This window comes from Mercenaria mercenaria, chromosome 18, assembly GCF_021730395.1.
Source record: "Mercenaria mercenaria strain notata chromosome 18, MADL_Memer_1, whole genome shotgun sequence".
Classification (NCBI taxonomy): domain Eukaryota; kingdom Metazoa; phylum Mollusca; class Bivalvia; order Venerida; family Veneridae; genus Mercenaria; species Mercenaria mercenaria.
In genome coordinates this window covers 5,060,442-5,073,892 of record NC_069378.1, presented here as the reverse complement: position 1 = coordinate 5,073,892, position 13,451 = coordinate 5,060,442, and the positions used below count along the sequence as shown (strand labels likewise).

Sequence of the window (13,451 nt, the reverse complement as noted above, 5' to 3'; positions counted from 1 at the left end):
TCAATTTGGTGTGGCCTAGAATATATTTTGAATGATTTTGTGTTTTATTGACAATTCTAACTTGGCATGATTTGATTTTCAGTTATTAAACAAAGAAATAAATCAAGCTCTGTATATTCTGAGATAAACAACGGTTGACGCGCGGACTGGTAAAAGAGTATTATGGCGTCAATTATGACGTTAAATTGTCGCATGACGTCCGATACATTACTCCTCGGGTAAATGAAGTCCAGCATAATATTAATTAAAATATATCCATGAGCAGGTCAGAATGAAAACAATCAATGCCTTCTTGTCATTTATCGTCTAATTTGCAAAGGTTCAACGTTCAGATGCTTTAGTATTCACACGCGTCTGAACTCTGAACCGTTGTAAATTAGACGATAAACCACTTGAAGGCTTTGATTATTTGTTAAATATGCATGTTTGTTCAGTTTTGCAAATTTTGTTTTTGGCGGCAGGCAAACAATCAAAGCAAAGATAATACAATCCAAATAAAGGCCAATTCGATCCTTTAAACAGAACTAATATTACTTTTTTCTCGATCTAAAATAATACCAGATCCAAATTTCATTTTTAAAAACATGACCAATTACGTCATATAGTTTGTGTAAAAGCAACAGGCTTGTGTGTATTAACAGTACTATGCAACAGTACACACTATGTATAGATGTATCTGTAGATTAGTTAACATGTTAGAGTGTAGCTCAATATGCAAATTTATAGTAGAGAGTTTATGCGTGGCACCACAATAATACAGACCAATTACGGCAAAGCGCCTATCAATACAAACGAACACGCACATGCCACAGCAAGTCCACTAATCCCAATAAGATTAGTTACAATGCTGCTTTATATACACGCCCGAATTGTACCACACATTCGTACTAGTTCAACATTTGCATATATACTCAAATCTCTGTTTTCTTGACTCACATATCAGTAGAGACATCTTAGTCTTTTTTAACTGAACTGATTGAACAAATCATAGAACCTGAATCTGAATGAACTGTGTAAATCGAAATATATATAAAAACAGTTTACATTTCTTAGAACGAAGTACCTGCGCACAGAAACATCAGTCACTTTATGTTAACAATCTTTATCAAAGTCTTAATTCTATAGTAGAAAAATTACTAACAGCCGTCATGAAGCAACATTGAAGTGTTTCTTGTCATATAATGCATGCCAAAATTTATGTGGTTATATGTTTAAAGTCTAATGCATTTAGATATTAAAAGTCAAATGCATTGATGCAAACAGGGACACAATGCCATACACTTTTCATAATTTAGTAATATCAAAATGAAAAAGCAGTTCTTCATCTTAAGTAATAACATACGTGTCTGCTTTCTACATATATGGGGCTTTATCAACTTAATCAAAACTTGATTTGAAATAAAATTGCGCCACAACTGCAAACAAAATGTATTGAATCTAAAACTTCGTTATTTCAGAATCACGAGCAATATCTGTTTCAGTCTCTTCTATTTCCTCTTCGTTTTCACTTACATCTGTAATCGTTGCTGGTAATGACAACATTCTGTTTAATCTAAGTTGGCTTTCTTCCACAGAAGATTTTCTGAATGATCCAGAGGAAAGATCAACCGACATTTGACGTGCAAACATGAGAGGTGTCGAAAATTTACGACTGTCAACTCCTAGCCCTACTGTACCCATTGACTGTTTACGTCTGGCCGCCATTGCGAGAGACTGTCGTCTGCGAGTGATAACTTCCGGTGTCATGGCTTTTATTCGATCAATGTCAGTCTTGCAGACGAATGTCGCACTTCCTCTTCGTGCTGATGTCTCTCTGCTAAGCCGCTTGCCGGTTTCAGAGGACAATTTTCTCACCCGGCCAACTGTCTGGTTTTCAATTTCCTTCTCGGATTCCTGAGCTATAGGTGTTTCATCATCGATCTGAAATAGACAGTGTGATAGATACAACAGATCTTCTTTCTCTGAAATATTATCACATCTGATTAAATATTTAACTACTTAACTCTAAATCATAAAGTTTATTGAAATGACACAAAAACTGTTTGCAATAGGGGAGACATGTTTGAATGTATCCCAAAAGGAAAATTGAAAAAATAGATATTAGTTGGTCTTCGACAGCAACACACGCCCGCCTTTCTTATAACTCCTTAAACTACAAAGTTGGTACAAGAAATTTATGGACATAGAATGCTTCATTTAATTTGGTTTGAATTTTTAATCAAATCAAGTCAACGATATTTATCAAGACTGGGCAATTTTATAAAGTTTGGCTCAAATTCATTCTTCTCTGACAGAAAAAAATAACCAATCAATAAAGATGGGTGAGAAATAACACTATTTTGAGAAACGATTTTTGCAAAGTCGGAAAAGGATTTTCCGATTTGTTGAAGAACAAAACTTCCTGTATTTCTAGACCCGAGATCTACCTTGATTTCAAATAAAGATTGTCTATGCTGTGTTGCCGCCGAAAACCTTACCTGATTTCCAGAAAAGCTAGTCTACCCTGTGTTTCCCCGGGAAACCTTACCTGATTCCCAAGAAAGCTTCCCTGCCCTGCATTACCCATGGAAATATACCTTGATTTCAAATAAAGCTTGTCTGCCCCGTGTCGACCCTGGAAAACATACCTTGATTTGCAGTAAAGTTTGGTTGCCCTGTGTTGCCGGTAATATGTCATCAAGCCAGCTTAATTCTCTTTGCGTAAACACCTTGTCTAATGCTTTACGTAGAAAGCAAATTATCAGTACCTAAAACAGGATGAATTACATGTGATACAATCCTTGATATTATTATCATACAAACTAAAATTAGATGGTACACGTACGTACACATATTAGCACCCAAACAAAATCAATTTCATAAAAGTCGCACATATGCTCCTAACGCATATCGGTCTAACTGACTTCCGCACATTCGGATCAACCTTCTTTTGCAATGAAGAATTTGATCAAATGGCGACTTATCAAAACTTCGAATGTAAAAGGGAATCTTATACTTTAATTTTTGCTTAATTGGTCTGAAAAACTTGAATCCCACACATGTTTGGGAGTTCATGGGAAAATTACAGTTTTGATGTAATTTTCGCAAACAGGATTTTATCTACCATGTGGACTGTAATACAGTTATAAACTAGAATATGGTCTATCATATGGTGAAATAAACTGTAAAGTCCGTGTGTTGGATTTCAAAATATTTTATCATGATTAAAGAGAGACTTGTTAAATGACGTTACGACATTACTTCCGGTCAATCAAACATGCAGAACTACCTTGGTGTTCAATTAAAAGATAATCATCTCTTAGAAGTTTTATGTATGAAATACATGGTAATGTGTAAAGTCATACTTTGAACATAACAACTAGTATAAAATACTTTAAAAGAAATTCTTGGAACAGCGAATTGATCCTTAAAGTTAAAGTGTTTTACATTTTTATATATATAATTGTAAATGTTCCAACATAAAATACTTTTGAACTACGTCTTGTAAATCTCTGACAAAACAAAATCGAAAAGTGCTCAACGTTCAAACAGAATATTCAACAGATTTACATCTATTCGTTTAACAACATCTGCACGATACACTCGTAATTTTGAAATATTACTTGCCATCAACGGGAACCCAATCGAGATGACTTTGACACTTTTCACAACCCAAAGCACGGCCAAACAAATGATCTGGATCAGCGTGAAGAGATGCACGCGCTTGATTGGCACGTTCCGGATATAGGAATAATCTGGCTGGTATTTAGCCGGCATGAAGATAAGGAGTATTCTCTGAATCAGCTTAAACAGAATACAAATAAATGATAAATCACCTTTGTCCTTTACATGAGATTATGAAATGATACTTCTCCTTCTTTAAGGCTTATAAAGCTGACAGTACTTAGGTGTTATTTTTTTCTGTTTTTTTTTTTTCGCACCGACACAATTCTAGGTCATATAGCGACTTTCCAGCTTTGATGGGGGAGGAAGACCCCAGGTGCCCCTCCATGTATTATTTCATCAAGAGCAGGCACCTGGGTAGAACCACCGACCTTCCGTAACCAGCTGGATGGCTACCTCACATGAAGAATTCAACCCCGAGTGAGGCTCGAACCCACATCGATGAGGGGCAAGTGACAGTACTTAGGTATTGTATACACTAAGCACTGTATGAACATTTATTTTTCTCACTATTTCTATATCCTGTCTCGTAGTCAGTGTAATTCAAAGATGTTTTATGGAGGTGAAAACTTTTAATACGTGATATATAAAGGTAAGATTATATATATATATATATATATATATATATATATATATATATATATATATATATATATAGGTTAGATTAACATTCCAAATGACAACTTCTACATAAAAGCACATTTTTTCCGCATAATATAATTACCTGGAAAAGAAAACTTTTAATTTTGTGGCAGTTGTCATCTGGAATATTAATCTATCCTTCTCGAAGCTAGTAAATAAAATCATGAACAAAATGCACGAAGCTCATCCAATAATGAAAGTCTGTCAGTGTCGAAGATGTCATTTATCGATGACGAAAAATAATGACTGTTGACAACTAAGATATTTTATCCGATTTTCAACTTTAAAACTTCTCACATAAATGTACTAAATACTGGATATTGTGAAGTTAAAAACATACCTGCATACCGGATAGAGGTGCTACTCCCATGTATAAAAATACTCCGTATAGAACTGGCATTGGAATATGCTGAAGTTTATACAAATCAGAAAATTACAGCTTAAAACATGAAAATCTGAAAAAGATAAGGTAGCTACATAAATAAAAGACACAGAAATGCCAGGAGTAATGTTGACTGGTAAGGTTAACTGCCTGTTGTTAAATTATTAAAATACTGTTGAAAACGACGCTAAAGTCGCCCCACACCTGCTCCCTAAAAACACCCGTTATCTTTCGTTAAACCATCCAAGCTACATACAGTTTTTGTCACAAGATTTCGGCTATATACAATTGTCACTTATAATTTCCAGATTTAAGCTACAGATTATGGTCATTTATATGCCAGATTTATTCAGCAACTGTGGTTAGTTATCTTCCAGATATAAGCTACATACTGTGGTCATTTATTTACCAGATTTAAGTTACACGCAGTGGGTTATAAATTACCTGATTTCCGCTATATACATTTGTTAGTCACAGACTAGATTTAAGCTACAAACAGTGGTCAGTTTTGTACCATACTTAAGCCACAAACAGGTCGCAGTGCTCAATTATCTAATAACTGTAAGTTACATACAGTGGTCATTTTTCGACTTAATTTAGGCTACGTATAGACAACAATGGTCAGTTGTCTACTTGCTTTAAGTTAGATATAAACTGGTTATTTTTATATCAGATTTAGACAACATATATTTATATACTAGATTACAGCTACATACAATGATCCTTTGTCTATCTGATTAAAATTATACATCAGTCTTGTTTGTTTGTTTAGGGTTTAACGCCGTTTTTCAACAGTATTTCAGGGCAGTTAACCTAACCAGTGTTACTGGATTCTGTACCAGTACAAACCTGTTCTCCGCAAGTAACGGCCAACTTCCGCACATGAATTATCAGAGGTGGAGGACGAATGATTTCAGGCACAATATCTTTTATCAAATCGTCACGGAAAACATACGCCCGCCCGAGGATCGAACTCGCGACCCCATGATCCGTAGACCAACGCTCTCCCTACTGAGCTAAGCGGACGTTTATACATCAGTCAGTCATATAATAGATGTTAACTACATGCAGCGGTATGTTATCTACCAGATTTAAGCTACAAACAGTCCGCAGTCGTCAGTTATTTAAAAGCTGCAAGTTAGATACCGTGCTGATTACTTTTACAAGCTTTAGGCAACGTACAGTGGTCAGTTATCTACCAGATTAAGCTACCTTTCTTGGTCAGTTATCTACCAGATTAAGGTTTCGTACAGTCCTCAATGGTCAGCTGTTGCTAGATACACTATTCATGTCCCCACCAAATTTAGGCAACATACAGTGGTCAGTTATCTATTAAATTTAAGCTACATATAGCGGTCAGTCATATACCAGATTTAAGCTGCTACATATAGTAGTCAGTAATATAACGGATTTCAGCTGCATATACTTATAAGTTATATACCATATTTCAGCTACAAACGAGGGCAATTCTAAAAAAGATGACAAACGTGATGAAATATGCAGACTTGTACCAATTTTTCATCCCTCAGAAACATTTGAACGATGGCATTTTTGTCACTCGCAGAGTTGTCATGGATCTACTGGATACCACAAAGGCCAGTCCTTGGGCGCATTCTTTTGCATTTTTTTAGTATTTTCGTTAAACAACTTTGTCTACATAAAAATTTCCAGTGCCTGACATTTCTGACAGTGTAGGAACTTGTACATTAGTACTCATTGAGTTAAAGAAAATGGAATACAAAACCTTTTTGACACAGTTCTTTTTGCAATTACTAGCTTACGGACAACTTTTCGCAGCCATTTCCTCTTGTCAACGCGATTGTGTTGCTCATAACAGTATATCTAGGTCTCAACTCCTGTTAGGAGCTGTGACATTGTGCGATAAATTTGAGAATTTGTTTCAGCGTTTCTTTAGCATATTTGACAATATTGGCCTTTTGCTCCTCGGTTAATACGTGGGCACCCATCGGGCACAAGCTATTCTTACAAATGCTCAGTTATATACCAGATTTAAACTACATGCAGTGATCAGTTATATACCAGATTTAAACTACATACAGTGGTCAGTTATATACCAGATTTTAACTACATACAAATTCTCAGTTATATACCAGATTACAACTACATAATTTCCTCAGTTATCTAACAGATTTAAGCTACATGCAAATGCTCAGTTATCTACCAGATTTAAGCTACATACAAACCCCCAGTTATGTACGAGATTTAAACTACATAAAATGCTCAGTTATCTACCAGATTTAAGCTACATACAGTCGTCAGTTATCTACAAGATTTAAGCTATATACAATGCTCAGTTATCTACCAGATTTAAGCTACATACAAATGCTCAGTTATCTACCAGATTTAAGCTACATACAAATGCTCAGTTATCTACCAGATTTAAGTTACATACAAATGCTCACTTATATACCAGATTTAAGCTACATAAAATGCCAAGTTATCTACAAGATTTAAGCTACACACAGTCGTCAGTTATCTACAAGATTTAAGCTATATACAATGCTCAGTTATCTACCAGATTTAAGCTATATAAAAATGCTCAGTTATATACCAGTTTTATGCTAAATACAAATGCTCAGTTATCTACTAGATTTAAGCTACATACAAATGCTCAGTTATCTACCAGAGATTTAAGTTACATACAAATGCTCACTTATATACCAGATTTAAGCTACATACAACGCCAAGTTATCTACAGGATTTAAGCTACATACAGTCGTCAGTTATCTACAAGATTTAAGCTATATACAATGCTCAGTTATCTACCAGATTTAAGCTATATAAAAATGCTCAGTTATATACTAAATACAAATGCTCAGTTATCTACCAGATTTAAGCTACATACAAATGCTCACTTATCATCCAGATTTAAGCTACGTACAACGCCAAGTTATCTACAAGATTTAAGCTACATACAAATGCTCAGTTATCTACCAGATTTAAGCTATATACAAATGCTCAGTTATATACCAGATTTAAGCTACATACAAATGCTCAGTTATCTACCAGATTTAAGTTACATACAAATGCTCACTTATCATCCAGATTTAAGCTACGTACAACGCCAAGTTATCTACAAGATTTAAGCTACATACAAATGCTCAGTTATCTACCAGATTTAAGCTACATACAAATGCTCAGTTATCTACCAGATTTAAGCTACATACAAATGCTCAGTTATCTACCAGATTTAAGCTACATACAATGCCCAGTTATCTACCAGATTTAAGCTACATACAAATGCTCAGTTATCTACCAGATTTAAGCTACATACAAATGCTCAGTTATCTACCAGATTCAAGCTAAATACAAATGCTCAGTTAACTACCAGATTTAAGTTACATACAAATGCTCACTTATCATCCAGATTTAAGCTACGTACAACGCCAAGTTATCTACAAGATTTAAGCTACATACAAATGCTCAGTTATCTACCAGATTTAAGCTACATACAAATGCTCAGTTATCTACCAGATTTAACCTACATACAAATGCTCAGTTATCTACCAGATTTAACCTACATACAATGCCCAGTTATCTACCAGATTTAAGCTACATACAAATGCTCAGTTATCTACCAGATTTAAGCTACATACAAATGCTCAGTTATCTACCAGATTTAAGCTACATACAATGCCTAGTTATCTACCACATTTAACCTACATACAATGCCCAGTTATCTACCAGATTTAAGCTACATACAAATGCTCAGTTATCTACCAGATTCAAGCTACATACAAATGCTCAGTTATCTACCAGATTTAAGCTACATACAATTCCTAGTTATCTACCACATTTAAGCTACATACAAATGCCCAGTTATCTACCAGATTTAAGCTACATAAAATGCTTAGTTATCTACAAGATTTAAGCTACATACAAATGCTCAGTTATCTACCAGATTTAAGCTACATACAATGCTCAGTTATCTACCAGATTTAAGCTACATATAAATACTCAGTTATCTACCAGATTTAAACTAAATTCAGTGGTCAATTATATACCAGATTTAAACTACATGCAGTGGTCAGTTATATACCAGATTTAAACTAAATGCTGTGGTCAGTTATATACCAGATTTAAGCTACATGCAGTGGTCAGTTATTTACCAGATTACAGCTACAAACAAATGTTCAGTTATATGCCAGATTTAACTACAGGCAGTCGTCAGTTATATACCAGATTTAAACTACATACTGTGGTCATTTATATACCAAATTTAAACAACATGCACTGGTCAGTTGTATACCAGATTTAAGCTGCATAAAATGCTCAGTTATCTACGAGATTTAAGCTACATAAAATGCTTAGGTATCTACCAGATTACAGCTACATAAAATGCTCAGGTATCTACCAGATTAAAGCTACATAAAATACTCAGTTATCTACCTGATTAAAGCTACATAAAATGCTCAGGTATCAATCAGATTAAAGCTACATAAAATACTCAGTTATCTACCAGATTTCAGCTTTATAAAATGCTCAGTTATCTACCAGATTTAAGCTACATAAAATGCTCAGGTATCTACCAGATTAAAGCTACATACAACGCCCATTTATCTACCAGATTTCAGCTACATACAAATGCTGTTATATACTATATTTAAACTACATGCAGTGGTCAGTTATATACCAGATTTAAGATTTATAAAGTGGTCTGTTATCTACCAGCTTTAAATCGTAAAGTGCACGACCATTTCAGATAATTGGAAATGAGTCAGGGAATACTTACACGCAAGACAGATGTAAATAGAACGGCTAAACCGCTAAAAATACCAACAAGTAATGATGTTACTCTTTGCTCCCTGAAAATAAAAATTGTAATGAGGTCTCCATAGGTCCTTTAAACATAAAATATAAAAAATGTTTTATAGGAATAAGGTCAGTAATTCGGTCGAAAATGTGCTTCCGTGGTGTAGTCGAAAGAAGCCCATAATAAATAGATCCTAATTTTCTCATTTTCTGCGCAAATTCGTGTAGAACGAGTGCTTTAATCACACTTTTTCGCTACTAGAATACATTCTGCATGAAATGAGACGGTTTTCATGTTCATACAACCCACATGGCAAGTTTTGTAGATCGAAACCGGAAGTAGGTGTTTATTGCGCGGAGGAGAGCAAATATGCGCCATTTTTAGGGTAGCAGACCACAATTGACTGGCATTTCACTAGGAACTATTCAACCCCCTATTTTCTTTTCATTTTTTCGTTAATTTGTGATAGAACTTTCATGAAAAATTGGTTAGGAAAAAGTGATGTTCTCTAAAGATACGTAAAGACGACATGAAGTTGTCGTTTTTTATATGAAACAAAGAAGGATTTGAATTACTGACCTTTAACCTATAAGAGCTGAATTAAGATTATTCTCGAAACACATCGCAATTAGTCTTTATAGCCATAAATCGGTTGTATATGATATAAAAGAGTGTTTCCAATGCAAAATAATAATGAAATTTGAAAATTTTTGAATTTTGACCTTATTTTATGTAGATGCGCCTATTTCAGCAGCGATTTCTGGGATTAAAAAGCCAATACTTTGTCTCCAGAATGTCAGAAAATGCACAAAATGCATCCTTCTGGGTCTTATTCATGACGGAAGGAATGATGTTTCAGAATCCCAGTGAAAAATGATGCAAACAAGTGAAACTTTTACCGAAATATACAATAAAAGGTCAATAAGGCCAAAATTTAGCCCTGTAAAATGGGTAGGGGGTGGCTTCTATTAAATGTCTATATTTCTCTAAAATCTCGAAAGTTCACAAAGAAACTTGGCAATATGTTTGGTATTACATCTTTCTTGGAAATAGAGATGAAAATGGTGTGAAATTTGATAAGAAACATTTCTTTTAAAGAAAGCTTTTAACAGATCTGTTTTCATGCTGGAAAAATGATCACTACCAATATCAGTCCATTTTCAGAATGTGTTAACCATCCGCGGAATGGTTTTACCTCTAATGCATAAAAATATTGCTTATATGACAAAAAATAAGGTACTTCTGCAAGTTGGGATCACAATTTTTTCTGCGATGTAGAAATTGATTAAACCGTGGTTTTCCAAAACTTCAAAATATACTTTTAGAACATTCGGCAAATAAAAAAGATAGGGGGCGTGTGGTCGATTTTATGGTGGACTGATCGGAAAAAAAAATAATCTCACATGTTTTCGTAATGGTTCGCTGTCGGAAAATCACGATTTTGATAAAAAATTCGCGAATAGAATTTTTTCTACAGTGTATATTTTAATGAATCGTAAATAACCACATGACCTATATATATGTTGAAATAAAACGTATACGCCCGCGTGCTCGTTTTTGAGATATTTGCCGATGATTAAAGAAATCCGCACATTTCAAGCTAAGTTTAAATAAACATTTTATTGTAATTATATATCGTATCAGATGTTTTAATATCATTTGTAAGTTTAGAAAGACAGTGACTTTGCTGTTGCCCGGTTGTCATTAATTCATAAAACAATTTTCATTTCCTTACGAGTCGAATTCAGAATTTATTCTACGTTTTTCGGATACAATGACGTTACGCCATTACTTCCGATTTATCAAACGTGCAGGATTACATTAACTACAAATACTTTATAATCTTTCAAGCATCTTTTTTATGACTAGAAACAATAATCGTTACATATATTAAACCAAGTTTTGACGATGTATTAATCAACAGATTTGGGGTAACAATATAAAGTTGATATTATTGAAGCGGGACTGGTGAGGTTAAGCTCTGTATTTAGTTATTATGAGTGGAGGGTGCGCATAAGGTAATTGCATAGCGTTACTTGTATTTCTGATCACCCCCCGATATTTGCTTAAATCTTGTTTTACTGTATACTTCTCTACTATATCCATATATAAGGACAACATACTGACATGGTTCAAGAAATACCTCGAAAAAGTTTCTTATTGCTATTTTAACTAATTACATTGTCAAAAACCTTGTAAGAAGCATTTTGCTAAAGTTGGTCTTAACATGCTGTCTTTTGTGACGTATACAGTCATGCCTCTACATAATGTTGCACGGCGATTTTTTAGTAAAAACAATAAACAGCTTGCTTTTGTAAGACAATACTTTATGTCATGTTTATGTTATGAATGAATGAGAACATTTGACTGTATGTGAGTAGATTACAGAAAAGGCAAACGAAGTTTGCCATTTTACCTACCGTACACCGAGGAAGACTGCTTTTTCACCGGGAGCCGTGCATTCAGATACCTTCCTCAAGCTCATGATGTGCGCAAGCGCAGTGACTGTTGCGGCTACGAACCATGGTAACCCTAACACCCCAAGGACTACAACAAGTATTCCAACAATCAGCATGTCTAAATGATATCCTGAACCTTTCTGTAAATGCAAACAAAGACATGTTGTACTACAAAAAACACAAGATTTTATCTTTCCATTTCTTTTTCATACATGCGAAATATGTATAAAATATACAATGTTTTAGCATACACAGGCTATCTATATCGAGATGTTCTGATTTTTCAGTTGGATAATTGATTAAAATATGAAAATCGATTGTTGATTAATATACTGTGAAATAACATTTGCTTGGGACTAGTTTTAAAGGATTTTATGGATACGTCAATGAAATCAAACCACAACAAACTTATAACATTATCCTCCACGCCATAGAAAAAAAATATTACTACAACAATCAAGTTGAGTCAGTATCTCACTGTCTTTCACACTAAACCTAACGTCAGGTTAACAGGTTAACTGACAGTGATCAGAATGTGTCAAGATTTCTACGGTTAAACACTGTCTAATGAATTAGCACTGACAGATGGTAGAGGATCAAGACGATTTCACTTCTCCCGGTTTCATGGATATAGGGTACCAGTTCAATTACAAGTCAAAAGTTTTTCCTCCGCCAGAAATGTATATTCAGATCAGTCATATTGAATGTCCTTTTAATGATCTCAAAAATAATTGGGGTCATCTGCAGGTCATGGCAATGTAAATATATTAAATTATATCCTAAAAAATCTAATATCTTTAGTTTATGCAAACTAACCACACTTTCCTACCAGAATCCTAACAAAAGTAATGTAAACACATTTCCATTTACTCATCTCTAGAAGAAATGTTTCTTATCAAATATCACACAATTTTCATTTCTATTTTCATGAAAGATGTAATACCAACATATTGCCAAGTTTCATTGTGAAATTTCGAGATTTTAGAGAAATATAGACATTTAATAGAAGCCACCCCCTACCAATTTACTGGGCTAAATTTTGGACCTATGGTCCTTTTATTGTATATTTTGGTAAAAGTTTCACTCGTTTGCATTATTTTTCACTTGAATTCTGAAATATCATTCATTCCGTCATGAATAAGACCCAGAAGGATGCATTTTGTGCATTTTCTGACATTCTGGAGGCAAAATATTGGCTTTTTAATCCCAGAAATCGCTGCTGAATAGGCGCATCTACTCAAAATATGGTCAAAATTCAAAAATTTTCAAATTTCACTATTATTTTGCATTGGAAACACTCTTTTATATCATATACAACCGATCTATGACTATTAAGACTAATTGCGATGTGTTTCGAGAAAGTCTTGTTTCAGCTCTTATAGGTTAAAGGTCAGTAATTTAAATCCTTCTTTGTTTCATATAAAAAACGACAACTTCAGATCGTCTTTACGTATCTTTAGAGAACATCACTTTTTCCTACACCTATTTTTCATGGAAGTTCTATCACAAATTAACGAAAAAATAAAAAGAA

The 13,451-nt window shown here is 34.2% G+C and overlaps 1 protein-coding gene across 3 annotated transcripts in view; it reads right to left on the bottom strand.

Annotated features, from left to right (window-relative positions):
- Nucleotides 1-1,228: 1,228 nt before the first annotated feature.
- The window catches only part of LOC123537864 (sodium bicarbonate cotransporter 3-like), a 51,581-nt gene continuing 39,358 nt past the window's right edge, over nucleotides 1,229-13,451 (bottom strand). For all 3 annotated transcript variants that reach the window (XM_053530599.1, XM_053530598.1, XM_045321746.2), the window contains exons 15-20: nucleotides 11,882-12,060; nucleotides 9,441-9,513; nucleotides 4,646-4,714; nucleotides 3,607-3,783; nucleotides 2,628-2,747; nucleotides 1,229-1,920 (exon numbers count right to left, since the gene is read on the bottom strand). In XM_053530599.1, coding sequence (XP_053386574.1) covers nucleotides 1,438-1,920; nucleotides 2,628-2,747; nucleotides 3,607-3,783; nucleotides 4,646-4,714; nucleotides 9,441-9,513; nucleotides 11,882-12,060 — 1,101 coding nt within the window. In that variant the 3' untranslated portion in view covers nucleotides 1,229-1,437. The remainder of the gene's footprint in view (nucleotides 1,921-2,627; nucleotides 2,748-3,606; nucleotides 3,784-4,645; nucleotides 4,715-9,440; nucleotides 9,514-11,881; nucleotides 12,061-13,451) is intronic.